General features: G+C 36.8%; 1 protein-coding gene across 9 annotated transcripts in view; it reads right to left on the reverse strand.

Moving 5' to 3' along the window:
* Positions 1-27594, reverse strand: part of LOC117402844 (nesprin-1-like) — a 194828-nt gene that overhangs the window by 155989 nt on the left and 11245 nt on the right. For 6 of the 9 annotated variants that reach the window (XM_059024134.1, XM_059024133.1, XM_059024132.1 and 3 more), the window contains exons 1-3: positions 13312-13604; positions 11935-11996; positions 362-457 (exon numbers count right to left, since the gene is read on the reverse strand). In XM_059024134.1, coding sequence (XP_058880117.1) covers positions 362-457; positions 11935-11996; positions 13312-13390 — 237 coding nt within the window. In that variant the 5' untranslated portion in view covers positions 13391-13604. Of the gene's footprint in view, positions 1-361; positions 458-11934; positions 11997-13311; positions 13606-27594 lie in introns of those variants that run through there. The other 3 variants (XM_059024136.1, XM_059024135.1, XM_059024130.1) reach the window with 2 other exon arrangements.

Consider the following 27594-nt stretch of genomic DNA (forward strand, 5'->3'; position numbering starts at 1 on the left):
GCCGAGCAATAAATGGCAGTTTGATTGAAATACATAGAATACGATGGCCTTTAGTGGCAACATTATGATTTTCTGCCCCTCAGAAATGATATTTTGTTTTAATATCACTTGTAGGACATCTTGAATGCATGTAAAGGCTTATCGCTTGAAGGGAATATAACTGGGCCCCAGATGGAAACAACATTTTTAAAAGTTTTTTTTTTTTTTTTTAATGTTTTGTCAAGTGCCTTGAAACATTGACTAATTGTGAATGTATAAATGTCAGATGGTGTTGATATACTGTAGTTTCAGCAAATCGTTCCCAGTGTATTTGCATGATTAACTTAAAACAAATGGTTCCGCATTATACAATTGAACTTACTAGTTTTTGTCCTGACAGAACCTCAAGCAGGGCAAGCAGCATCACTCCATCTTTAATGTCTTCAAATAGTTCATTCACCACCAAAGGAGGCTGGCGCTGTAAATAAAATACAAGACTGTCTAAACCAAATTTAAAACTGTTTTATTGGTATGGTACTAGCAAGAAACAAGCTAGTTTTATACCACTAAAATGTAATATAAATGGTGCCAACATAGTGTACAGGTACTACTGTATACTTCAACTCCTGTAAAATTGTACAATAAAATATCCTCCTCCTAAAACACAGTCCCACCCTTTTATCTAGGCATTGCAGTGTTTATAAAAACTGTCATTTTCCATTATTAACTGCCAGAGGTAACAATAATGTTTCCTTTGCATGGATGATAGAATGTTTCCAACATCTACAAAGATAAGAGACAATCACAGAACATTTGTTTATAACGCCAAGTGCCTAGAAGTTCTGCTTTTGGATGTTTTCATTTCACAAGCTGCATTTATTCATATCTAGCAGTAGGGTGAGTAAGTGTGTGTTTGGAAAAGAGGAGACTAAATATTTGGGTTACATGTTGGGTAATGGCAAAATAAAGCCTATTGTAACCAAGGTCCAGGTGCTCTTGGGTGTGCCAGTACCAAAGACAAACCACCAGGTTATGTCAGCGTTGGGACTAGCAAGTTAAGATGGTTCATTCCGGACTCTGTAGCAGTTCCCCTCACTGATCTAACCAAGAAAAATGCCACAGAAAAAGTAAAATGGACTGCTGACTATCAAGGGGTCTTTGAGAGGCTAAAAAAATGCCTGAGCCAATCCCCTGTATTAATAAACAGTTTTTTCTGAGCCTTTCATCTTACAGACGGATGCTTCGGTCATAGGGAAGGAGTGCTGGGCGATTAAGTGGGGAACGGATGCTTTTTGCTACTATTTCCTGAGACTCGTTGCTACCTCTCTTGCAACCCTACTCCTTTTGAGTTGATCAGCAGCAGGGTAAGCTGCACGGCAACAGCAATTTTTTCTCGGGGGGGGTGGGGGGAGTGGGCAGGGAGAGGACGAGTGTCACAGTGCCACTCTGGGGAGGGGGGGGGGGGGGGGGTGTAATAGGGTGAAGGAAGATGGAGGGTGGAAAAACTGGCCTCCCGAAAGACTGAGGCGCTAGACTGACAGACGTAACCTCAACAAGATGGCGCATACAGTAGGTTTAGAGTCTGGTTGCGCCGGCCATCTTGGGTAGGTCAGCTTTACAGGTGTACTGAGCTCCCTACTAGTTAAGACCGAGGTTTCAGCAACAGCTTATTGAGTGGCGATTGGCTGCAGTGGATTAATGGGGTGGGGCTTGGTACTTATAAGGGAACTGTGTAGCTGAGTCTGCTAGTTCAGTCGTGGAGAGTTTGGTGCAAGAGCGTTTGATACGGGAGCGTTTGATACAAGCACAAAAGTAAGCAAACCACAGAGGTTTTTACAATTGCTGATTGCCTTTTCCAGGAGGACTAACGCTGCCAAGGACACGCGAACCAAGAGGGTTTAGAGAGTAGAAGAGAAACAAAATCCTAAATCTGAACAGGCAAGGCCAAGACGGCAAGAGACTGCAAAGCAGTACCTGTGTACACTGTGTCACTATAACTACCTGTGTACACCACTGTTTGTAAATATGTGTGTGGTCACTATAAACACTTGTCTTGCACTGAACTCCCAGACAGTTATTATTATTGTCACACTCCCCGCAGGTCATTACATTTTTTTTAAGTGCTCTTTTTCTTTGTGTCGGGTTTGAAACATATTTTAACGAAGCCAGTCATAAATAAGCTCTATATAAGCTCTAAAGGCTGGAAATATGTATTAGAACAGTAATTAATGTTTATGAATATAACAAAACACTGCAATCACATATGCAAACACTATTTTATGTAAATATTTCTAAATACTGCATTAACAAATGGAGCTGTGGCAATAAAGAACAACTTTATCAATATCACCGCAAAGGCAATCACTACACTTCTTAGTTGGTCAGTGCTAACACAATTCCGCAAGCACTCAGCTAAAAATCTCAGCATGAAAGGGTCAGTGCAATCCAGCACAAATGGAAAGCACTTTGCTCTTACATTTGCATTCACCAAGGCTAGCAGTTTAACATCATTACACCTAGTATGAATTTTGAACCTGGGAAGTTGCAACAAGCCTGTGTCCTGTGAACGCAAGATACAACAAGGGGTTAAAAGAGTTAACAAATTCATGAGATACAAAGGATCTTAAAAGTCATCTCTAAAACAGACAGGAAACCAGAGTAGAAATATCAAAACCAGACTGACGTGGTCCTACTTATAACACTCGTGCAGCAACATTTTTAACGATCTGGAAACAACAACATTTTCAGGCAGGCCAACAAAGAGCACATAATCATTCCTAGAAGAAACAAAAGCCTGTGCCAGTTTCTCAGCATCAGGAGAGGACTAACTGGATCAGAGCTCAGCTATATTTCTAAGATGAAAAATTCATATTTTGAATATTTGCCTCAAAATATAACTCATGATTAAAAACAACACCCACAGTTTGTATTTTTAGATTATGGTTACTAAAAAGAAAATGTCGAAATGTGACATTCTAAAACTGAACAGGAAATCAGGAACATGTCAGCAAGACAGATAGTTGTTCTATAAAGGTAACTTTCAAGACTGTCAAACCATTCAAAGTTATGCTAGTCTTGTCAGTCACCGCTAAATAAACGAATTATTTAGCAAGCAGACTAAGACTGGAAAAAAATACCCCACCCTCAGGTTTAATGTCTGGCAAATGGACAGGCAAAATCACAGGAAAAACCCAAAACCTACACTGGGATCTTTGACCCCACTTTTGCATGGCCCCAGTAAACAGCAATCTGAATTTACAGCATTGTTAGTTCAGCCTTTGAATCAACACTCCCCTGTCATGCACTGCTAACTGCAATTGCAAAACAGCAGCGAGAGCAAAATGAAAATGCAGGGGCTAGACAAAAAGAAATCACCTTCAAATCCTAGTCAAAAGGAAAGCCAGGACAGCATTGATTCGACAAGGTAAATCTGCAAGGTGTTGATTTGGAGGGATACGTGTCCATACCTCAATTATTAGAATAAGTAAATTGCAACAGGGAGATGCAGCTTTTACATACAGAATACAGACCAGAATGAAGGATAGTCCACTTATCGTAAAGGGTATATATATATATATATATATATATATATATATATATATATATATATATATATATACACACACACACACATACTGTATATATAATTTTACATGTCAACTTTGAAATGATTGTGTGTTTATTAGTTAGTTAGACAGGTACACAATTATTACTGCACTTATCTGTTGTCTCTTATCTGTTTCAGGTAATCAATACACACAGTACTTGTTGGCTCTTTTAGCAATACCGACACACAGCTTTGCTTGCTGAGCAATGTACTGTAGCAATAGGTTCTGTACTGTCCACAAAGGGTGGTCTTCGATGCCCTTCTGCTCTCCATCTGTGAAGCCTGCATTTCCCTGCCCATTGCACAATGATATGTACCCAACATAATCTCAATATGTTACATTACATAACAACTGCTCTAGAGCATTACAAAGTGCTTTGCAAACCAAGTGAACAAGCACACCCAGTGAAACGACAATGAGCTCTGCAACATCAGTCATGATAGTGGTTTATTAGACCACTGCAGCAATGCAGAGCACGGCCCAGTACAATAAAATTATGTTTTTCATCCTACACATTCCGAGCACAGTTAGATACAAACTAGGTTCCTATTCATTTTCAAGAAAATGTGTTAAAAGAAAGCAGATCATGCCTGCCACCTTTCTCAAGGTGCAGTGCGGGTGGTAATAATGATCTCTGTGCAGATACTAGGATACATTCTTCTCTGGATGCATAATCCCTACATCCTCCTCTATAAGTCTAATTTAATCATTCTTCACCAATAATCACACTACCCACTTTGTAAACAAGATTAGACATGGGCTAGAATAGAGAATGATTCACGGTTATTCCCTGGGTAAGGACTCTGTGTTGTCAGTAAAAGTGCATGGCCATACAGTTTGCTTGGCTTGCACTAACACTAACTGCATTACAAGATCACTAGATTTTGAACACAGTTTGCAGTGTGCACATGATAGGCAGCATTCAAATTCTGCTGGCAAAAACTTTATACTTTTTTTACATAGAGAAATCCATCCTAAACCTAAATAAAAATGACTGCACTTCAAAGCATATGCTATATTAAGTTGTATTACATTAAGTTGGATAAAACGTAATCCCCTTAAATATAGGCATACAATGGTCAGTAGATGCTGTATTATCATCATCATCTTCATCATCATCATCATCAGTAGTTCTTGCAGCCTACTGTGGAAGAAAAGTGCTACCGTGTTAACATAACATTATTCAGCGGGTTAAGGGTGATGCAAAACTTTTGGCCATAGCTGTACATATGTAGTAAAACTGTTACAGTCATGAAGCCTTCAAGCATTATACCGCAGTGCTTTATTTGTACAGCTCCTAATTTTTACTTAAAAAAAGTCAGCGACTAAACTGTACTCTAGTACTGCTTTGGAACTACAGTACTGCAGCTTATTAGGCAGCATTGAGCCATATAATTGGCTAACTATAATTAGGGCTTCTGATTTTCGGTTTTAACCGATAAAACCAGATAAAACACGATAAAACACCACCGATACAAAACAAATTAAATTGATGGATAGCCAATAAACACCGGAAAACACCAGAAAAACTGTGGAAATGGTTAATCTATTCACGTTGACTTTACCCTTGAACCATTAAAAAAAATATAACCTACTACAAAAATAATAATAAATGCATTTCCCAGTGCTGCTGGGCAATGTCCCGCCTTCCTGACTTTAAACCCGCCCCAACTACTGAGTGACAGCACATCCCTACATATGGAGGCTTGTTAGCGGGATTTAAAGCTGTATGACAGTTAAGATACAGAGGATTTAAAACAGAATTGTGGCAAAATGGACAAAAATGCCTGTACACAAAAACCCCAGAAGAATGTACCCGTGACCGTAGGGATTTCGTTGTGGAAGACAGCAAAGGAAAGAAGGTATAACTTAAGTGTGCAAGTACTGTCGAGTTACTACTATGTAAATGTGCTTACTGTACAGCTGTGGCCAAAAGTTTTGCATCACCCGACATAATTAACTAATTTTAGAGGCTTGCCTATGTATTCCCAGGATGTCAGACTACACTGTATGGTATTTAAATTAGCCATATTCTTCTTGAGTGCTGTATATACACATCCTAGCCTTTTATTTAATGTAGTATGCCTGGATTTAATGTATTTGCATTGTTTATTGTACTGTTTGTATTTAATGTACTATGCCCTGTATTTCACTGTATTTAATGTATTATGCATTGTTCCTCACTATCTTGTAAAGCACTTTGTGCTGGTGGTCCACTATGAAAGGCGCTATATAAAATAAATATTGATTGATTTATTGATACCTTTTCCTAGCCTTGTTTATAACTGGAAAAGTGCACTGCTAATTAGTAAATGTGAAATATTGTTTAAGTTGGAAATAGTTTAGTCATGTAATACAGAATGGTTTATTTTTTTTCTTTAAGATGGCCCTGCAAATCTTTTGAAACACTGATATTCATTTTATTACTGGTAGTGTACATGTTTACAAACAAATGAAATGTGGCTGTCTATTTGTAATGTTTCCTAAAAGGGTTTGAATCTACATGTCTAAAATAACTTCCTGCAGTTGCAGAATCTGTTGTAGTACAGCATGTTATGTAGTGTGTCCTTAAAAGCCCAACAGAAATAAGACAGTCAGTCTCAATTGGCAGTCTAGGCATTTCAATGAACCACCATATGGTTTTTTAATGAAGGGATAAGCATGAAATGCAAAAAATTTTTTTTTTTTTAACGCTGCTGCAGTGCAGACAAGGAAACATGATGCATTTCATAGATGGCACTGTAGTATAGTTTATTTACCACCGAGCACACACAACATTGAGTTACGCTCACAATATTGATTAGTCTTAATTTAGGAAGAGGACAAAAAAATCTATCTATACCCAAGAAGTAACAGGAGTCTTTATAATGTATCATTTTTATTATTATTTTATTTCCTTAAAATGTTTTCTGTCTGTGTTGGATTACTAATACTAAATCAGTAAAGCTTATGTTAATTTGTTTTCCTTATCTGATGGACAGATTTTAACTACTGTAGAATGAAAGAGGATCATATCTCCATTTCAAGGAATTGTAATTATATATCACTGTTTAGGTTTTAGTATGTAAATGGATTTTTTAAAAGTTATCCTAAGTCATCCAACACATCTCAAAGTCCCTCAACAGTACATGTTTTAACAACTACTTTTCTACATACTTTCCTACATATAGTATTAACAAGAACAAACATTCTAAGGCACTCATCTCCCCATCCCCCCTGTAAGGTATAACGGTCCAATTTGTGATGGAAGTTATTTTATACATAGTGTTATCTAAATAAAACAATGCTAATTACACAGATATAACCCAAACTGAGTTCACTGTAGCCAGTGTCAACTGTCAAACAAAATTATTAGGTGTGTGTAAAATAAATAAATAAATAAATAAATAAATGTCCATGTGGCTGGCAGCTCAAATAAGGTCCGTATCAAGGATACCTCTGGTTTAAATAAGCGTTAGTGAGCAGGGTGTAGGTCACGTGACACTGGAAATCATCTAACGCAAACAGACCACACTAGCAGCCGAAAAAAACGCAACAGTAACTAGCATCCAGCTGATCAGTGCTATTGATTGCCTGAATGTAGTCTGCGAAGGTGCATGGCAGTAATTGCAGAATTATTTATATATCCCAAAAGCTTACATTTTGATTTCAAAGTAAACTGTAATCTGTATAATCTGTAAAACAAAACTAAATAATAGACCATTTAAAAAAAAAAAAAAGTACTGATGCGTGCTCTACTCGTATCGAATGTGTCTCGTTGTTATGGAAGCAGTGTGGCGTAGTGATTAGGGGTCTGGACTCTTGACCGGAGGGTCGTGGGTTCAATCCCAGGTGGGGGACACTGCTGCTGTACCCTTGAGCAAGGTACTTTACCTAGATTGCTCCAGTAAAAACCCAACTGTATTTATTTTTGTATTAGATTATTCCATTTTGAATACTTTGTTACAAAAAGCAATATGAAAAATGAGAAAACAAGTCTGAATCAGTTTTTGTATTTTAAACTCAGAAATTGGAAAATGAAAAACGGGTCGATTTTTGTTTTTATGAAAAGCCGAAATAGAAAAACGAGTCGTTTTCTGGTTTTCCGATTTCCGATTTAGAACACAAAAACGATTGGCCGGAATGTACACGGACCGTTTAGAGGCATTTGGTAGCAACTGTTACTTATTAATTTAGGGCTGGTAGATTCTAGGGCTGTGTCCGAAGGTTCGTTCGCTAGCCAGGGGTTCGAAGATTGTTTAAACTTTCGAAGGTTCGTCAGACGGGTTCACGCACAGTTTTTTTTTTTTTTTTTTTTTTTTTTCTGTTAACAGAAACTGTTTGACAATGTGTGAATACTATAAATTACACATTAAATGTCACTCAGATGCAAAATTCGAACTTTTGATTTGTATAATGCATATTACGTAAACAAAAGTTACTAAAATCCACTACCAAATCGTACGTAGCAACTCTACATGGCGCCGGCTGCAGTGTATGAAGTATCCAAAGCCATGGGCTCTTATCTCTAGGCTGTATTGCTTCAGTAAAATATGTACTGAATACCTAGTGTACAAGACAGTGTGCTATGGTAGAATATTTTTGAAACATACAAAATATACGCTAACACTAAGAATTTCCAAAACTGAGCACCACCCACCCTCTAGCTCGTGCTCGTGTTATGCAGAAGCACAATTTCTTCATTGGCCGTCTTGACAGCAAAGCGTTGTAGCGTGCGTAAGGCTTAAATTGTATTTGAAAGAAATGTCTCGAAACCCCTCTGCTATTTGGGATTTTTTTTTGTTCAATGCTAATACTACCAAAAGAAAACTTAAATGCAAACTGTGCAAGCGACTCGTATCATCATGGAGGCACAACCAATCTCCGGGGTCACTTGACAAGCGTAAATTCATATTATTATTAATATTTTTAGTAGTAGTAAAATATGACTGATAACCTGCTTGGAACGCTGACTGTTATAATAACGCTGTGTCCGCTGCAGTTGATGCTGCTGCAATGCAAGCTTACTGTATATAAGCAGGCTCAATTACGTGTAAAGAAACAACGTGTATTTTTATTTGTATTTAAATTATAAAAACATAATTATTGTTCTATATAAAATTTTTAAAATGCATGTGAATGTTTTATTCCATTAATATGGATTACCTGTAAAATAGAATTTTCAATCAAATATAAACTGGTATGGTGACGTCACCAAAAAATATGCAAATGAGTACCATCGAAGGTCCCAACCTTCCTTCGGTAATGTGTTCCGAACCTTCGGTCAAAATGTACCCTTCGTTGCAGACCTAGTAGATTCTGACATTTACTTTTGTTCTCTCTAGCTGTCATTAAAGCTGTAATTAGCATCGTTAAACCATGGGCTGGATTAAATCGAGCTCAAATATTTTGTAGCTCTAATACATTCCTTAATGAAAACTAGTGGCTTTCCTCTCACTGTTGGATGACGTAGTCACTACACTACACACCGCTGATTTAGTAAAATACAGATATTTTGTCTGGGTACACACGGCTTGTTAAACAAATAGCAAAAATGTAGGATTATCAAAGAAATAACTTTATGTATTAATTGGCTGATGTGTTTGCAAATGGGCGCTGTTTAAATTGCAATCCGCTATACATAAGAAATAGTCTTGAAGCCCAGGTGTTACATCTGGATGAAGAAAACAACGCCAAATCAATGTGTGTCAGAATAATGCACAAAAATTAAAAGGGCATAATAATAGGAGCATGCTATAGACCGCCAAATTCAAATGCCGAGCAAAATAATCTGTTATACAACGACATTAGAAATGTGTGTAGCAAAGGAGAAGCCTGAAGCCATACTAATGGGATATTTCAACTTCCCCCATATAAAATGGGAAAACCCGGTGGGGAGCACAACGGACGAAATTGAAATGGTGGAAATGACAAATGACTGCTTCCTAACGCAATTTCTCAAGGCACCGACTAGACGGGAGGCATACCTTGATTTAGTCTTTTCAAATAACGAAGACTGAATAACTAAAACAGAGGTCAGAGAACCACTGGCAAACTCAGACCACAACATAGTCTCATTTAAAGTGATTTTTAAAACCAAAGAAGTAATGACTAAAGCTAAGGTTTACAATTTTAGGAAGGCAAACTATGAAGGTATGAAACAGACTAACAGAAGTAGATTGGAGTAAAATAGAAAAAACATCCACAGAAAAAGGATGGCTGTTTTTAAAAAATGTAGTACTAGAGGTGCAAAACAATTAGATCCCAAAAGTGGACAAATCTAAATCTAAAACATAATGGCCAAAATGGTTTAATAGATCAATTAAAAAAAAATATTCAGCGATAAAAGGCACTTTACAGAGTGTTTAAAAGGGACCAAAAACAAAGTACACAGAAAGAGTACTTGGAACTGCAAACACAAGTCAAAAAGGAAGTTAGAAAGGCCAAGAGAGAGATAGAAATCAATATTGCTAAGGGGGCTAAAACCGAGAGACAGGGATCAGTATTAGGTTCTCTGCTATTCCTAATCTACAATAATGATTTAGATTCTGGTATAGTAAGCAAGCTTGTTAAATTTGCAGACGACACAAAAATAGGAGGAGTGGCAAACACTGTTGCAGCAGCAAAGGTCATTCAAAATAATCTAGACAGTATTCAGAACTGGGCAGACACATGGCAAATTACATGCAATAGAGAAAAGTGTAAGATACTGCATGCAGGCAATACAAATGTGCATTATAAACATCATATGGGAGGGTGACAGGCTGACTGAGCGGTGACGTCACGGCAGAAGCAGGAAGGGAAAAAATACTGACACCAGAGAGTCCTGCAGGTAAAGTGAAGAATCGGCTGGCTGCCATTTTTTTATTAACAAATACAAAAATAAATCAAAAGTTTAAACAAAAAGAATCTCGAACACAAAATAAATAAATAAAACACAGGTCAGGCTGAGCTGTAGACTTCACTGATCCTGTATCTTTTTAAAGTCGTTTTTCTCTCAGTTCTCTCCACTCTCGCTCTCTCCTCTGAACTCCCACCCCGAGTTGGAGAGCTGCAGGCTTTTTATAACAGGTGACCATCTCCCGATTAGCAACAAATTAAATCACCTAATTAATTCGGGAGATGGCCACCTTCTGCATGAGTTTACTAATTACTGTGTGGATGGGGCTTCCCATCCACACTACTAAATAATAAACAAACGGATACGCCGTCATTTAAAATACAAAACAACCAGTGCTTCGCCGTCATAAATATAATACAATAAAAATAAATAAACAATACAAAATAAACACAGGGGCGGAGGGGGACCCCACTCTAAAATAAAATAAACAAAACAATGTACAGGGCACCTCGCCCTGTTACAGGGAGATACTCAAATTGAAGAAGGAATTTATGAAAAAGACCTAGGAGTCTTTTTCATAGATTTTTTCTACTTGAAGCCATTACTAAAAAAAATCATGAATTCCAAATACAGTACTAGTAAAAGCCCACTACTGGAAATTATCGTGCCTTACTGGCCTGGGCTGTTGCAGTAACAGGATAGTGAATAAAAAAAAGAACACGACAGACAAGACAGCAGCACTAGAAATAAAGAGTTAGATGACGATTTCTTTGGTTTCATTAAATTAAAATAAGTGGCACACGGAAAGTGGATTGGTCCTTACTACTAGTAAAAAGAAACGCAGGAAGGCTAAAGGTTTGTTTACTGAGAAATATATCTACATATGTTAACAGTTAAATATCCTTTATTCTCGACTGTTTTAAATGTGGTTCTGGAAGTTACAGGGATTTATTTTCAATGTTTTGTGAAGCACAGTTGTCATAGCGAAACCAGCTGCAAGGTCAGGACACATTTGTAAAGTAAACGCTGCCTCTCCCATGACAGTGCTTGGTGCTGATACTATCAGTGATAGGTTGAAACAATGAGAGCCTGCCCTCGCATAGCAATGCATAGTGCTAATTTGTTGAAACACTAAAATGCCAGCACCCACATACAGCAATACTAATTGGATGAATTGGGTGCTGCCATGGTTGAAAATATTTCACAACCATCTGTTGAATTGTGGTAGTGACCAGAGAACCAAGTTTCAAACAGTTTGTTCAGTCGTAGATTTGAAAACATCTCAACTACAAACCTAAGCATTCATAGGCTAAGGACTTAAACATGCCAAACTTCAGAAATCAAGATTTTGAATTAGTATGGTCTTACTCATTTGAATGGGTGCCCATTCTGTGTCCAACAGCAAGACAACATATACATTTCCCACTAAAATTGGCCTTTAGAAAAACTAGGCCAGTTTATTCTAGAAGCACAAGTCTAGTCATCAGTCTCTGAAGATAAGGAAATGGAAATATAATTTTACTTTACCTTTGCCAAATGGGAATTGATCCATTTAGTGAAAGTTCTTTTCTGCACTGCCTCCTGTTCATCTAAAAATAAAACAGCAGCCAGGGTAAGACATTGTTTCAGGATACCAAAGGATTACATCTTATTTTGTCAAAACAAAGTAGATGAAGTGAAATAAAAAGTAGCTTAAAATAAAATACAATGTTTGTATCACAACATACAACATTGATCTTGACTCGATGGCAAAAACCGTTGCTCGATTCTGTATATTTCTTACCTTGATTCCATAAAACATGTAACCCACAACATTCATGTGCCACTATTAGGTTTCTCACAATCAATTCCAATAACACAATTTCACTTTTGTGGTTACTATGAAACCCCTATTAAATGCTATTGATGAGAGAGAAATATATGATCATAAATCTTACTAAACCCGGCAGACCGTCTCACCCAATCAGATTCTGCGTAGAACTGTCATTATGCTACTGTAGTTGTCCTTGAAAGATGACCACCATTCAGATTCTTGAAACTCTCACTGAAACAGTGACTTAGTTTGAAGCAGATCAAACCAATGTTTGAAAAATGTTTCCAAAAACAAAACTCTTCTTTAAAAGAAAAAAAAAATATCACAATAGCATTAATATTCTTCCCAGTGGACACTACCGGCTAGATGATTGACCTTGGGGGTCTTATATCAACAGCAGATCTTAATTGCATCATCCCAAACTCAATAAATCAAGCCTAGTGGAAACACTATCAGGATTAATACTGAGTTAAATGATGGGCAGTAATGTGCTTCGTTCCACTGCTGTTTAAATAATTTGGGGGAAAAAACCCTTATATTCCATGCAGATTCCATGGAAATACTCTATATACAGTAGGCTAATCTTTTAAATGTGAAGAGGTCACTTGAACAATCTGGTAGTAAAGAGCTATGCGGTGCCTCAATACTGGTGAACCATTAAAGCAATGCACGAAAAACCAGAATGGATCCTCTACCCCTACTATGCATGCAAGTCACATCTCTCCACACTGTTAAACCAACATGGGTGACTGAGCTGAGACCTTCCACTAATAATAATTCCTAGGTACAAGGTAGAAACAGCTTCACTAGTAAAAATAAATAAATACATAAATAAAAAAAAACCTGATGAGCTAGTAGCCATTTTTTTCCACAAAAGAAACATGTTAACAATAAATCAAGAGCACTACATTAGTGTAAACACATACAGTTATGACAGAAAACAACTACAGCACTGTAGCTTATAGGGTATACTATATATATGATGAACAGTCTGACACATAGGAAATGCTTATTAAGGCTTCTCAATTTTCAATGCTTGCACAAATCCCCAAGGGGGTTTGTGTTCTGATGTCTAATAGTGCCCTACTTACCATGCAGATACTGAAAAAATCCTGTCACCAAATTAAGAGAAGAAACATTTTTGCTAGGAATTTCCTTATAGCGAGCCATTATGTGAGATGTGTTGTTCTGCAGCAGATCAGCCCATCATGTGTGTTATCCTCCAGGTAAGAGAGATAGCCATAGAAAATCCTTTACTTGTCTTCAGAACATAAACTGTTAATGTGTTTCCCAGAAACAGCAGATGAGATGCTTCCACTGTCATCCTTTCCAGTGGAAATAAGATTCACATGTACTGGTCGAGAGATGTTTATTATCCTTTCCAAACGTTTTATGTATTTTTCTTTTACATCCTGCAAGAGAGAGCCAGCTGTGCTGTGTGGAACAGCCCCACTGTTCTGACTACCAGCATCCCTCTTAGCTGGAGAAATAATCTATTTCCCAAAGCCCAGCCAATCAGCAATGTGGCATTCTGTGATGTCAGAGCACTGGAAGAATTATCCCCATTTGTTGTGAGTGGGGACAGCCCAAGACAGTGCACTCTCTGATATTCAAGTAGGCAGTTAAAAAAGGCTTGTGAAAGGACATCTACATTTCCAATAACAAGCTCATTCTTTTCATGTACTGTATTACTGTATGCAAGTAGTCAGTGGCCTGACAATGGTCTTTAATCCAACTGTATCAGGCAGCTGTGTATTTTGGAAGATTTATTTTCTATATTCAGTGTTTCATTATTTATTTTTGTTATACAATGTGCTTCATTTTGCTGCTGATGTTTCCTTATTGTTGTAACCAACTGGGATTATAATGTTACTTTTTTCTTTTCTTTTATTCAGCACAGATTGTGTCTAATAAAGGCTCCGCTGAGGAAAAATCGCTTTGTTTTCATTATATTTTCAACCAGATTCTACTGTTACATTTTTGTTTATTATATAGCAAATGTAACACCAGGCCCACGCATGCAGCCAGAATAGCACTTACTCAATGAGATATGCCTGCAGGGTTTTAAATTGTTCTGAAGGTATACATGATCATTCCTTAAAGATTACCTCTACTAATTACTTCAGGAAAGACGGAAGTCTGATGCAAAGTCATCACTTTGTTGACTGTACCCTGTGAAACATCAGTAACTTGTGCAGTCGTGGATATGGAAACACCTGTTAACTATCCAGGGCTAAAACAGTATCAGCCCTTCACACCATTCAGATCTGATGTGTTTCCATTACTGGTGGAAATGGCTTGCAATATTATACAAAATCATCATGTCAAATAATTGTTTTATTACCGTGTTCAAAATGAAACTGTATATATTTTTTCTTCAACTGTGTCCAAGAAACAGGGCATCACAAAGATCAGAAAAAAAGACCAGAAACAGATAAACCTCTCGTTTTATCTACAGTTTGCAGGAAATAAAAAAAAATCTATCATTGAGCACACGTATGGGGTTCCATTTGCATAACAAATGATTTTGTCATGCAAGGATAGACAGAATGGGTCCCTACGGGGTCTGCAGGGTGAGTTATGCAATCAGGATCTTTCTGGTTCGAATCCTGGTTGTGGAAAATTGTTTCTGGCTAGTACACTTCTTGTACTTAAGTAACCTCTACTTTGTAAAGCACCCCATGAGTCCAAAAAATAGATTTCCAAGGCTGGGCCCTGGTCTCCAAGAAGCTTGGTAACATGATACTGTTTTCAGATCTTTAAATTGGTAAGTGGGTTGCAGCAGGATATAAATTAGACATTTCAAATTGGATGGATAGCCCATTCACACAAAACTGTTAGTTACATAATACATATGTAATATATATGGAGTATACCATGCATACAATCCGTGCATGCATTAAACACACAGCAGTGTTTTCTACACAATGAATAATGAAGGATCCCAAGGGACTTGGACTGGTTTGGCATCCCATTAGGCCACACTTTCAATCTGACAGAACAACACTATAATAATCTACTACTAAAGAATGCTTCATTTCTCGGCAGAAGCTATTTATTTAACTGGCTTCTTACTCTTGCCTTTTAAAATGGAAACGCAAAATTTTAAAAGATCCCATCAGTTTTGCTATTTTTGGCCCTGAAAAGAATGACCTTCATTGCATCCCAGAAGATTTAATAAAAAAAAATAAAAAAAAACAGTTCCCGCAACAAATGTCTTTATCTCGCTTCGATAAAGCCTTTTTGGCAAATGTTCATCTGTGCCTTACGTAATGTATGCAGTTAAAAAAAAAAAAAAAAAACATCACTCAAAGGGTGGAAATAGGAGAAGGTCAGCTTTGCTGTTTTATACCTTTTTAATAATGTAGAATGTAGATATTCAGAAGGAGAGCAGTGCCTATGAGTAAATACCACCATACCTGACATTTAAATTGAGCAAAGAAACAGTTGGTCATTCCAAAGAGCTGGATGGAAAGTGAGTTGAGTTTAATGAATCACACGGGCAGATTACACGGTTCATGATTCTATCATTACCTTTTTTCTAATGCATGCCCTAAGTCTGTCAAAAACGACACGCTCACCATACAACAGTGACCCCTGTAGACTGACCTCTTTAAAGTGCCCCTTTTTAAATCCACTTAAGTACAGCAATATTTAGCCCCAGCAGACCTTGTTTTCAGAAATCTCACCATTTGCTCTGAATCAGCTTTTTGTTTCCTTCTCCTTGACATCATTCAGCAACAATGCCAGTCGCTGAAGAGGCAGCTCTTTATATAGTGATCACACATCCTGTGTCAAGGAGTTTGTGAGGTTATAGGCTTATTGCTCCTTACACTTTATCATATTCAAATTAACAGTGCATTTTTATGTTCTGCGCTACAAACTATTGTGTAAATTATTTAAATTTGAAATTATAAATCGAAATATAAATGTTAAAAAATAAGAAAAAATATTCTGACAACTTTAGAAAACAAATAGTTACAAACTATGTTATTACATGTTCTGCTTAATTTAAAAAAAAGGCTGCCAAGTAAAAGGCATGATATTATTATTATTATATTTTTGTATTACTTTTTCAAAAAAATAATAATAATTGCCAACACACTCAAAGGCTAGGATAACTCGACAGCAAACTGAGGTGTGTGCAGCATTTTACTGGTGGTAGATACTGTGGCTGTGTGCTCAGGTAAAATCACAATCTAAGAAAATGCAACATTTGACCAACAGTTGCACTGTGTGCAATGCATTCAATCAGCTAACAGTTTGGTTCGCCTCTGTCCAATGCCTAGAATAGCTTGCATTTATAAAACCAGCATAGCGCACCAAGTTTTCAGCTTTAGCAGCAAGTGAACTTAGGAGGCTGAAGTGCCTTTATTCTCATGTGAAGAGTAATGGACTGCCAACACATTCTGGGAAAGCCTAGCACCGTTGAGACCATCACAATTAATCTCATTGAGAGATCAAAAGGAGATTCCCCACTAATGCAATCAGATTTTTTTTTTTTTTTTAAAGTCTGCATTAAGTATTACATGGCAATGAAGGTCCACAGTCTTTAGTCATCATTTAAAGTGAAATCACACTTTTGTGAACCTGTCAGCGGGGCAGTAAGAAGAATAGCCTCAGCAAATGTAGTTTTAACAACCAGGTCATCTTTATAAAGAAAAAGAGGGAGAAACACAAAGCACTGCAACTTAAGCCTTTTCTTCATTGACTAGTCATGTAGTAACATGTTTGCCAAACAATAAAGGAGTCTTGGCAGGTACACTACGCAACAGAGCAAGAGCTGAACAGTGACACCTATTGGTAAATGTGCAGAACAGTAGCAGTGTGGAGTAGCAGGGGCCTGGACTCTTGACCGGAAGGTCGTGGGTTCAATCCCAGGTGGGGGACACTGCTGCTGTACCCTTGAGCAAGGTACTTTACCTAGATTGCTCCAGTAAAAACCCAACTGTATAAATGGGTAATTGTATGTAAAAATAATGTGTAAAAAAATGTAATTGTATGTAAAAATAATGTGATATCTTGTAACAATTACAATTACAACAATTGCCCTGGATAAGGGTGTCTGCTAAGAAATAAATAAATAATAATAGTAGATGTTAAGAAAACACACCAATACCCACTCTAGGTAAAATTAGCTAATTATATATATATATATATATATATATATATATATATATATATATATATATATATATATATATATATATAATTCCTACATTTCTATTGGAGACTCCGCTCATGATTTAAAACGAGATTACAATCAGGAATGAAGGCTTGTTAGCGTGATTTAAAGCTGTATTAAGTTAAGATACGGAGGATTAGAATTGTTGCGAAATGTAAAAAAATGCCTACACACAAAAACCCCAGAAGAATGTGACTGTGACCATATGTTGTAGTTGTATTTCTGTATTGTTGTGATTATATATATATATATATATATATCTAATTATCTAAATAAACATTTGAGATGATTCAACAGACAGTGTTATCAAAGTACATAACATTTTAAATTGAATTTTATCTGATTTTTACCATTTATATTATTCGTTCAAATGAAGACACAATCTCTTACATATTACCGTAATAACTGAATCATTTACCTTTTATCTTGCCAAAAGAAACACGCTTCCACTTCAACATGTTGCCTCCTATTCTCACACCTTTATCACGATCTCTGTCCAGCAACTGTTCTTATTAAATAAGAGCCTAAAGCAAACAGGGAGGTCCTTACCAAGGAAACCTGTAACCAAAACTCTGTCTTTTAACCATTGCTATAGCAACTCTCTGTGCCTGCAGTCCTATTATATATATCCAACAGCATGGCTTCCAAAGCTGGGTGATCTAGCATGGCAACAAGAAATCTCCTCTCCCCAGCACACACAGTGCAACAGTTAGCTCTCTCAGCACCACATTCCTATGCAGCATGCAGCATGACTCAAAATCTTGTGTTGAGCATTAGCATGTACAAAATCTATCTATCTATCTATCTATCTATCTCTATATCTATATCTATATCTATATATATATATATATATATATTCTATGTTACCATGGCAACAGACCCCTAAACTGGAAAAGATAAATTCTAGTATTATTTACATTTATACGTTAGAACATGGCTAATATTTTTTTTCATATTAGACATGTGCATTATGGCTCAAAACCACCTCCAGACATCGAATTAGCGCAGCGTTGTTTATTTTAAATTGTTAAAAATGGCTGTGGCACTTAATTGAGGGCGGCGTTTATCAGAAATACTATGGTTTTTGAACAATGCAGTATTTTATTACATGATTTAAGACATTTTAGAAGCGGTGCCGTGACAGCCTCCGATCTGCAGCAATATACTCTTGTGTGTTTTGTGTGTGTGCAGGGGGGGCTACTGTGACTACCTTTACAGGATCGACTATATGGGAAATCCAGGGTATTTTCACAGGTATCCCTCATGTTTTAGCACCACTCAAATCTTTTTCTGATCCCACATACTAAATGTCCTACTACCAGGTAAATAAAAAAAAAAAAAAAAAAAAAAAAATTATATATATATATATATATATATATATATATATATATATATATATATATATATTCACCAATAATGTGAAGTATAAAACTTGATATAACCACCACTACTAGTACTATCACTGTACAGCTACTGTTTTCTTTTTTTCTTGACATACTCTGTTAGGGACCTGTGAACAGGCTGGCTGTAGGGGTGACGTCAGGCCAGAAAGAAACAGACAGACAGTAGTGGCAGGTGAAACTGAGACGCTGCGGCGTTCAGTGCATTTAATTGAATGAAGCACATAAAAGATTTAAACAAAAAAAACAGCACACGGCACTTGAGGACAAAATAAATAGACAAAGAAAACGGACAAACACTTAAACAAACAGTGGACTAAACAGACAAACAAACACGGCGAGTCAAAATAAACAAACAAATAGCAATTGTTGTTATTATTTTACTTTATTTTACTCCTCCTCTCTCTCCCGTTCTCTACTCACCGAACACCCGACCCTGAGTGAATGAAACGTGCATCTATATATACTGTTGTGCCGGGATTCAATTACTAATTAATTATTCACTTGAATCCCAGCACATGAACTAATTCTGTGCAACCCCGTGCTCACATATTATAACATACTTTAAATGCACGTGAAGTGATTTGTGCCACCCTCGTGTCTAAATACAATTATACATTTTAAATAACTCGTGCTACACAGACCCACTTATATCCCGTGCAGCAATATCTATACACCAACATTTACACATCACACGCAACATATAACACCGAAATGTACACAGGGGCGGGGCACATTGCCACAGGACCCTGTCTGAACTGTATGAGCTGGGAGTTCAACGACAGACACCAGCGATCATGACTTCACATGTAACAGACCACCTGGGGACAAAAATGTGTCCTCTTTAACTTAACACACTGTGAGTCTGCAGGAGCAATGCGAGATACTGTACATTGGTAGCTGTCCACTCAGGTAAATGCAGGTTTATCTGTAAGGATATTATCTGTAAGGATATAACAAGGCCTTGAAGTTTTCTGTTTCTTTTACAGAGAAACCACAAATGGTGACAAGACCAAACATATTTCATTGGGATATCCTGCTGCAAGTATAATCCAATCTGAAATATGACTTAAGCAGAACTAAAGCATTATAAAATCTGGAGACAGAGATGAGATCGATTCGTCAGCCATTCCTGGCAGCACCAGCATATGCTGCTGACACATCCTAAGGGTGCTTGTTAAGGTAGCACCTCCTGAAAATCTACAGCCTTTACAGTTAGTTCTAGTATATAATAATAGATGATAGGGTGTGTATACAGTATACATCTATTAAGAAAAAAGATACATTTTCTGTCAATTAAAAAAAAAATCTGTTTTAGATAATATATGGATTTATATAGAAACAAGAAGCAACTGACCTTATCTTAACACAAACCATGCACAAGATAACAGAAATATCTCATCCAATATTGTCTTTGCCCAATGACATTTGAAGCCTCTAAGGCAGGGGTGCCCAATCCTGGTACTGGAGGGTCGGTGTCCCTCCTGTTTTTTTTTTCCAGCTGTACACTAAATTAATTAATTTGACCAATTAAGCTTCTAATAAGCACTTATTTGGTCAAATTAAGTAATTTAGGGTACAGTTGAAACATAAACCATGAGGGACACGGGCCCTCCAGGACCAGGATTGAAGACCCCTGCTCTAAGGCATGAATTCAACATTCATATGTTGGCTAGCTACAGGAAAAATCCTTTTATCACAAACCATGAAAATATTCACAGTAAAAGATCACAAAAATGCATGAATAATGTATTTCTCTTATCTTAGTTTTAAGTTGTTTTTCTAATATTGTTAAGTGAATTTGTTATTTTGTACTGTACATTTTACAGTATTATTCTAACAGATGATAACTTGGTGTTTTCAGTGATTCTTTTTTTTTTAAAGAAATAACTAACAGACTTTTAAACCTAAAATAATAATCAGTTGTGCTACACATAACTTCTATTATGCCAGTACCAAGATACGTACCAAGGAATGGCAACAAGAGGTAATACCAGGCAAAATGTTCTGCCGAAGGTTGCGTTGTATGGCACGTTACTAATTATTCTTGTTTTATTCAAAAGATAAAAGTGCATAGTCAGGGGAAAAAGTTTAGAAGAAAATCTAAAATATGAATGCGTTTATTATACAAGCAGACCACTCTGTACATAAGTAACAAAGTCAATAAACTATTTCAAGGCTTCCCTTATATAGAACAATGAACACATTTCTTTCTTTGTTTCTGTTAGTACATGCTTTTAGACAAAACTTTCAGGAATATAATCCTCTGTGGGCCCTATTTTGAAGAAAGTGCAAAATAAACAACGGGTAATAGTGCAAAATAAAAATAGAAAGAAACCATTTAGTAGCAGGAAGAAGTAGTTAACGTATTGTTCTTACTGCAGTTTCTTGCATATTGTTAAAATAATGTTATCCTTCTCTGAAAATGGATACTTGCAAAGTATATTTTTCACAATTTTTAAAGTAATATTGTAAAATTTGGCACCAAAGTATAATGCCAGCAGAATATCAATCCGAATGTACACTACTTAAATCAGTTGAAACCAAGTGTGACAGGAGGCAAAGTGTTAGAAACTCCCCACCCCTTGAGAAGAGAGAAATGAGGGAGACAATACAGATAAAAAAATATATATATATCACAACAATACAGAAATACAACATATGGTCACGGGCACATTCTTCTGGGGTTTTTTGTGTGTAGCCGAATAATATAAATGGTAAAAATCAGATAAAATTCAATTTAAAATGTTATGTACTTTGATAACACTGTCTATTGAATCATCTCAAATGTTTATTTAGATAATTTCATAGAATAAAGGGTAGGTTTTAAAAAAAAAAACATTAAAGATGTTTGCATTTAGATTTGTTACAGTGTATGTGTATGTGCGTGTATATATGTATCTATATATATATATATATATATATCACAACAATACAGAAATACAACTACAACATATGGTCACAGGCACATTCTTCTGGGGTTTTTGTGTGTAGGCATTTTTTTACATTTCGCCACAATTCTGTTTTTAATCCTCCGTGTCTTAACTGTAATACAGTTTTAAATCACGCTAACAAGCTTTCATTCTTGATGGTAATCTTGTTTTAAATCACGAGCGGATTCTCCAATAGAAATGTAGGAATGTGCTGTCACTCAGTTGGGGCGGGTTTAAAGTTTCAGAACTAATCAATGATAGACACAAGTCAGGAAGGCGGGACATTGCCCAGCAGCACTGGGAAATGTATTTATTATTATTTTTGTAGTAGGTTTTATTTTTTTAATGGGAAAAGGGTAAAGTCAAAGTGAATTGATTAACCATTTCCACAGTTTTTCCGGTGTTTTCGGCTATTAACCGATTTCATTTTTTTTCGGGGTTGTTTTATCGGTTAAAACCCCAAATCAGAAGCCCTATATATAATTAAAAAATCAGCTACAACGCTTAGAAAATAAATGCAGACTAAGCTTTTTTACAGATACACGTTTGTCATAAAATTATAATACTGAAATTTGCAAAGTGCAAATTTCAGGATTATAATTCAGTTCAGATTACTGGGGTTTGAATTAGAAAATAGTCTGTATTGTACCCCATTGTTGTTGTATTACTAAATTACTCTCACAGGTAGTATCCATTCTACCGTTAAAATGTGAACTTGCAAATGTAGAGACTAAAATGTATATTACATTTCAATAGTAATACAGAATAAATTAGGGATGAATAACATTGTAAAGGGGGTTTCCAGTGTACACTTTATTTCCAGCCTATACACTGGATAGCGTGTTAATGTTTTAAGAAGTCACCTACAACAATTGTGACGAGCATGCTTGTTGTTATCAAAAGAAAAACCTTTTAAATCCTGTAAACGCCTTATAAAAAAGCACCAGATAAGACCTGCATGTGTTTTCATAATGCCCAAATACTGGAAATTACTGAAACTATATACAGCACTCAGATTGTTTATTTTTAGAAATATGGGTAACATGCCTACCAAATACAATTCAATGAAGATCATTAACAAACAACAATCAATCAGAATTACAGTGACTGTCACAGGCAGATGGTGTTCTTATTTTACAACAATAAGACCCATGTGTTCTGCATGTTCTGGTTGTTGAAGCTTAATAGTATGGGGAACCAGTAAATGTTGCAGATATATTTTTAAAAAAATCATCACTAGTGTTTAAAGAGAGTGCCTAAAAAAATTGGCGCGAAATGACTACACTGTGAAGCAGAATGTGCTTGTGGTTTTCCTTTACTTCCTGAGAGAAGAACCATGTGTGTCTTCGTACCATAACAGCAAACTTCAGTTTCACACTTGCACACTTCAGTTCATCACAGTTTAGAGTCTCTACTTGAGAAGATAGTTCCCCACTGCTCGATGTCTCTACCACGTCTGAATCTGAACACAACCTCAAGGTGTGCAATACTGCAGCTTATAAAAGTTCATTTTTAAAACTGCAAAAGCAATGATGTATATTTTGTGCATGGACAGTTTATATGTTTATAGTATATTGTGAGAACTTTAAAAAAGAAAGACCATAATTATTATTATATATATATATATATATATATATATATATATATATATATATATATATATAGCTATAAACAAAGGATGCATCATCAAGTGTACTGTAATGTCTTTTTTGTTTTTATCCTAAACTGGGTGTACCCTGTGTTAACTAAAGTGCATAACATTCTAATATTAGATCTTTATGTTTATTTGGGATCTAGTCTAATCGAGTTTTCTTCAATGCTGTTGTTGTTGGCTGCACATCTTTATTGAAATGTAAAGCAAGGGCAGCATTAATGATGAAGAAGTTGATCATTTTGTAGAAGTGCCTGAATCTGGGCTCCCGAGTGGCGCATCCAGTAAAAGCACTCGCTAGAGTGCAGGATGCGCTCTATAGCCTGGACATCGCCGGTTCGAGTCCAGGCTATTCCACAGCCGACCGTGGACGGGAGCTCCAGGGGGCGGCACTCAATTGACCGAGCGTCGTCCGGGGGGAGGGCGGGTTAGGTCGGCCAGGGTGTCCTCGGCTCACCGCGCACCAGCGACCCCTGTAGTCTGGCCGGGCGCCTGCAGGCTTGCCTGTAAGCTGCCCAGAGCTGCGTTGTCCTCCGACGCTGTAGCTCTGAGGCGGCTGCACGGCGAGTCTGCAGAGTGTAAAGAAGAGGGTGGCTGATGGCACACGCTTCGGAGGACAACGTGTGTTCATCTTCGCCCCTCCCGAGTCAGCGCAGAGGTGGTAGTGGTGAGCTGAGCCTAAAAAATAATTGGGCGTTTCAAATTGGGGAGAAAATAATAAAAACTAATTGACAATGACTAAATTTTAAAAAAATAAATAAATAGTGCCTGAATCTCACTGCAGCCACATGTGGCTTTATGTAAAACTCCATCCAAAATATCCCCTTCAGCAGTATTAGGTAGAACTAGTTTTCAGTTTTAGTTTTCATGAGTAAGGAGCTAGTGAAGGAAGCCATACTTGTGATCTATGTTGTTTAGGTTTATAATTACACTATGATGTTGCTTGGTACAACATATCATTTTGTTTCCACCATAGGATAGTGAAGTTAAATTTCCCTTTTCCTGTCTCCGGATATTGTTAGTAATTGGAAAGTGGCTGTCATCAAGGGTCCTATTACTGACTGTGACAGGGTAGCCGAGGAGTGATGACATTCCCAGACCAGATAGCTGACAGTGAGACACACAGACAGGTGAAAATTGCTGTTGCTCACCGTTTTTATTGAAACAAAAATAAAATAAATATTTAAAGAAAAACAAACACTCACAGAGCAAAATAAAAGGTTGAACAAAAAACAAATCACAAACACAAACTGACACCAAATAAATACTGTGCTTCCTGCTCGCGTAGCAATTGCTCATCGGCAATCTACAATCCTCTTCTCTCTAGCAGGGTCAATGGGAAACGGATTATCAAGTGTTTACTAGTCAGTTATAGTATAGGATCTTATGAACAGTGGCCAGTCCTATTATAATCCGCACTTGGGCCAATTCAAAGACTCTAGTGCTGCCTCAATTTCCTATTTGCTGATAATTTCATTTATTTTTTAGACTACAGGCCCCTAATGAAACAGCAACTTAAACTTAAACTTAAAACACAAAAATAAACTCAAGCTTTAACTTCATGAAACATTTTATGGATAGGGCCCTACAGTATGCTCCCATTTTTCTTTAAATGAACAATTGGTCAGAAGCAATTATTTTTAATTTTATTAAAAGACACATCATAGTTTTCCTCAGTAAACTAATTTAATTATACTATGTTCCAGGGCAGATTAAAACAGTTCTGTGCTGTTTTATTAAACACAGTTTTCTTTTGAAAATCTGTGGCGCCACAAATTTTCAGTTTAATATTTGTACATGTGAATGTGACATCTAGTATTTTAATGTTCATCCTGTGTCGATCAGTGATGGTTAAAGTGTGTGTTTCTTTATAGGTGGGTAATAGTTACATTTTACAGAGACACTTTCACTAATGAATTTCATCTTATCTTATTTACAACAGAAATTCAAATATTCACTTTGTTTTGAACATTAAAAAAATGTGATGTTCGTCCCACCACTTGTATTCATTATACATAACTTCAGTGATGGACAATACGTGGAAATGGTGCTGTTTCCTCTAAGTGGAAGGGATGCTTTCTATCAGCACAATCAAAACCAATTCTTGATTTCCTCCTAACGATGTCAACGTAACATCAACCGATGCAAACACTACCTTTTGTCGGACACCTGCTTCCTTCCTTGTCTGAATCAAGTAAGCTTTTTTGTACAGGTGCGGTACATGAAAAAGTTAAAAACCTGACATGACATTACTACAACTTCTTCTAAAATGAAACGGGAAATTGTGTGCCCTGACGAAAGCAGACCATGCACGAAATGCTCACCACTAAAACTACTAAAATCAAATCAGCAGGTTCACAGGGAGGAAGAAATGGACAATTAATGTTACCCACCTGAATGACTTACAGAGCTTAAAAGTGACTCCTTGCAAAAAATCCACAAACATAAACATGCACTAATGCAGTCTTGTTATTACGGCCATTACGGTACGGAAATTCATTTGCCATTAAAAAAAGTAGCAGATTACTTTTCTCTTCCTTGCTAGCACATGTGCAAGATGACTGTGCAATGTGATTCAGATAATAGATGCTCACAGCTATCGCATTAATAATATTATAATAATATCCTGCTTACTGGTTTTGTATTCTAAAGAAAAATAAATGGAGACCCATCTTGGGATATTATTTGGCATATATCAGTGCATATAACTTTTTAAAAGTGCCATTACTCGGTGAATCACAATTCATTTTTATCCTACCCTTATGAAATTATGTTCAATGACAATGAGGTAACTTTACAATGGTAATGCTATTGGTAGAATGGTACAACTGTATATTCTGATATTACAAAAGGTATGAACTAACAAAATCATCCTTGTGACAGATCACACTATGCTATTAAAAGCTGTAAGCAGTATGCTCTTTTTACCTCCAAAAGATTTCATATTTCATTAATTAGCATATTCAGAAAGACAAGGTTGATGTTACCATAGTAATCCCTTGCCCTACACTCATCAGTTTGCTCTAAATCTTGTATGTATGAATTGATTTACTTATTTTACCATCATCTGATGTTTGTGATGTAGTTAGATTATGAGCTCAAAATGATTATCGGAATGGAGCCTGTTCAGGGTTCAATGAACACTGAAATCTCACGAAAACACACTCATCTAAGTTTCATGTGGTTTAAGTGTTTGTTTCTAAATATAATACAGTGCTGCAGAAGTGTTGCTACAGTAGCTATTGCAATTTCTTCCTTCTTTTTACTCTTCAGACAACATTTTACAGTTTTAGAGAAAAAGCAATCAATCTTATAGACTGTATGATTGCATTATCTTTATGCTCTGAGATTAATGAAACTATTTTCGCTTTCCACAATCCATGCATAGCTATTTTGGCCACCTCTTTTTGCCAGCAAACATTTTGTTTTTTGTTGAGAGTTTAACCATTTCAGCAGTTCTTTTTCAACACTGCAGTCCAATTCACCACTTCTTGCTACTTCTAGTCACTGCAACAGTTGGGTTTGCTTAACAGTTTAAGCAAGCATTTTTTTCTTCCTGTTATGTTGCCTTTTAAAACATTTTACCCCTGAATTAATTTAATTTTAAAGCACCATGGAGTCTTTGAGGCCATGTTCCATGTTAATATTACAAATTGTGAAACAAACAACTTGAGAGACTTCAGAGATGCGGAAATAAATGACTTGGCTCTTTGGTTCCAGTTTATCATCTTTTCTTACTCAGCTAACCTGCTGTGAGCTACAAATCTTGCCATATACTGAACCCCCCGGAGGACAGAGTTCAGTCTTTTCCACCCCAGTTGATTTTTCCTCCCTAGCCCATGGGAGCTCCAAGGCAGACGCAAAGCTATTTGTTTTTAACTGTGAACGTTTTTAGATTGTAACCACTGCCCCTTGAATACGAGTAAGCAAATTCTCCAAGCCCTTTCAAAGGTTAAGATTAAAGTGTCACTATCAATATTTATAAATGCTTCCTCTCCACATCTGCTTTATACCCTGCATAGAAAGTATAACAGAAAGACCACCAAGGGGGCTCCCGAGTGGCGCATCCAGTAAAAGCACTCGCGTGGAGTGCAGGATGCGCCCTATAGTCTGGACGTCATCGGTTCGAGTCCAGGCTATTCCTTTGCCGACCGAGGAGGGGAGCTCCCAGGGGGTGGCGTTTTGGAGGACAGCGTGTGCTCGTC

This window comes from Acipenser ruthenus, chromosome 5 (genome assembly GCF_902713425.1).
Source record: "Acipenser ruthenus chromosome 5, fAciRut3.2 maternal haplotype, whole genome shotgun sequence".
NCBI lineage: Eukaryota > Metazoa > Chordata > Actinopteri > Acipenseriformes > Acipenseridae > Acipenser > Acipenser ruthenus.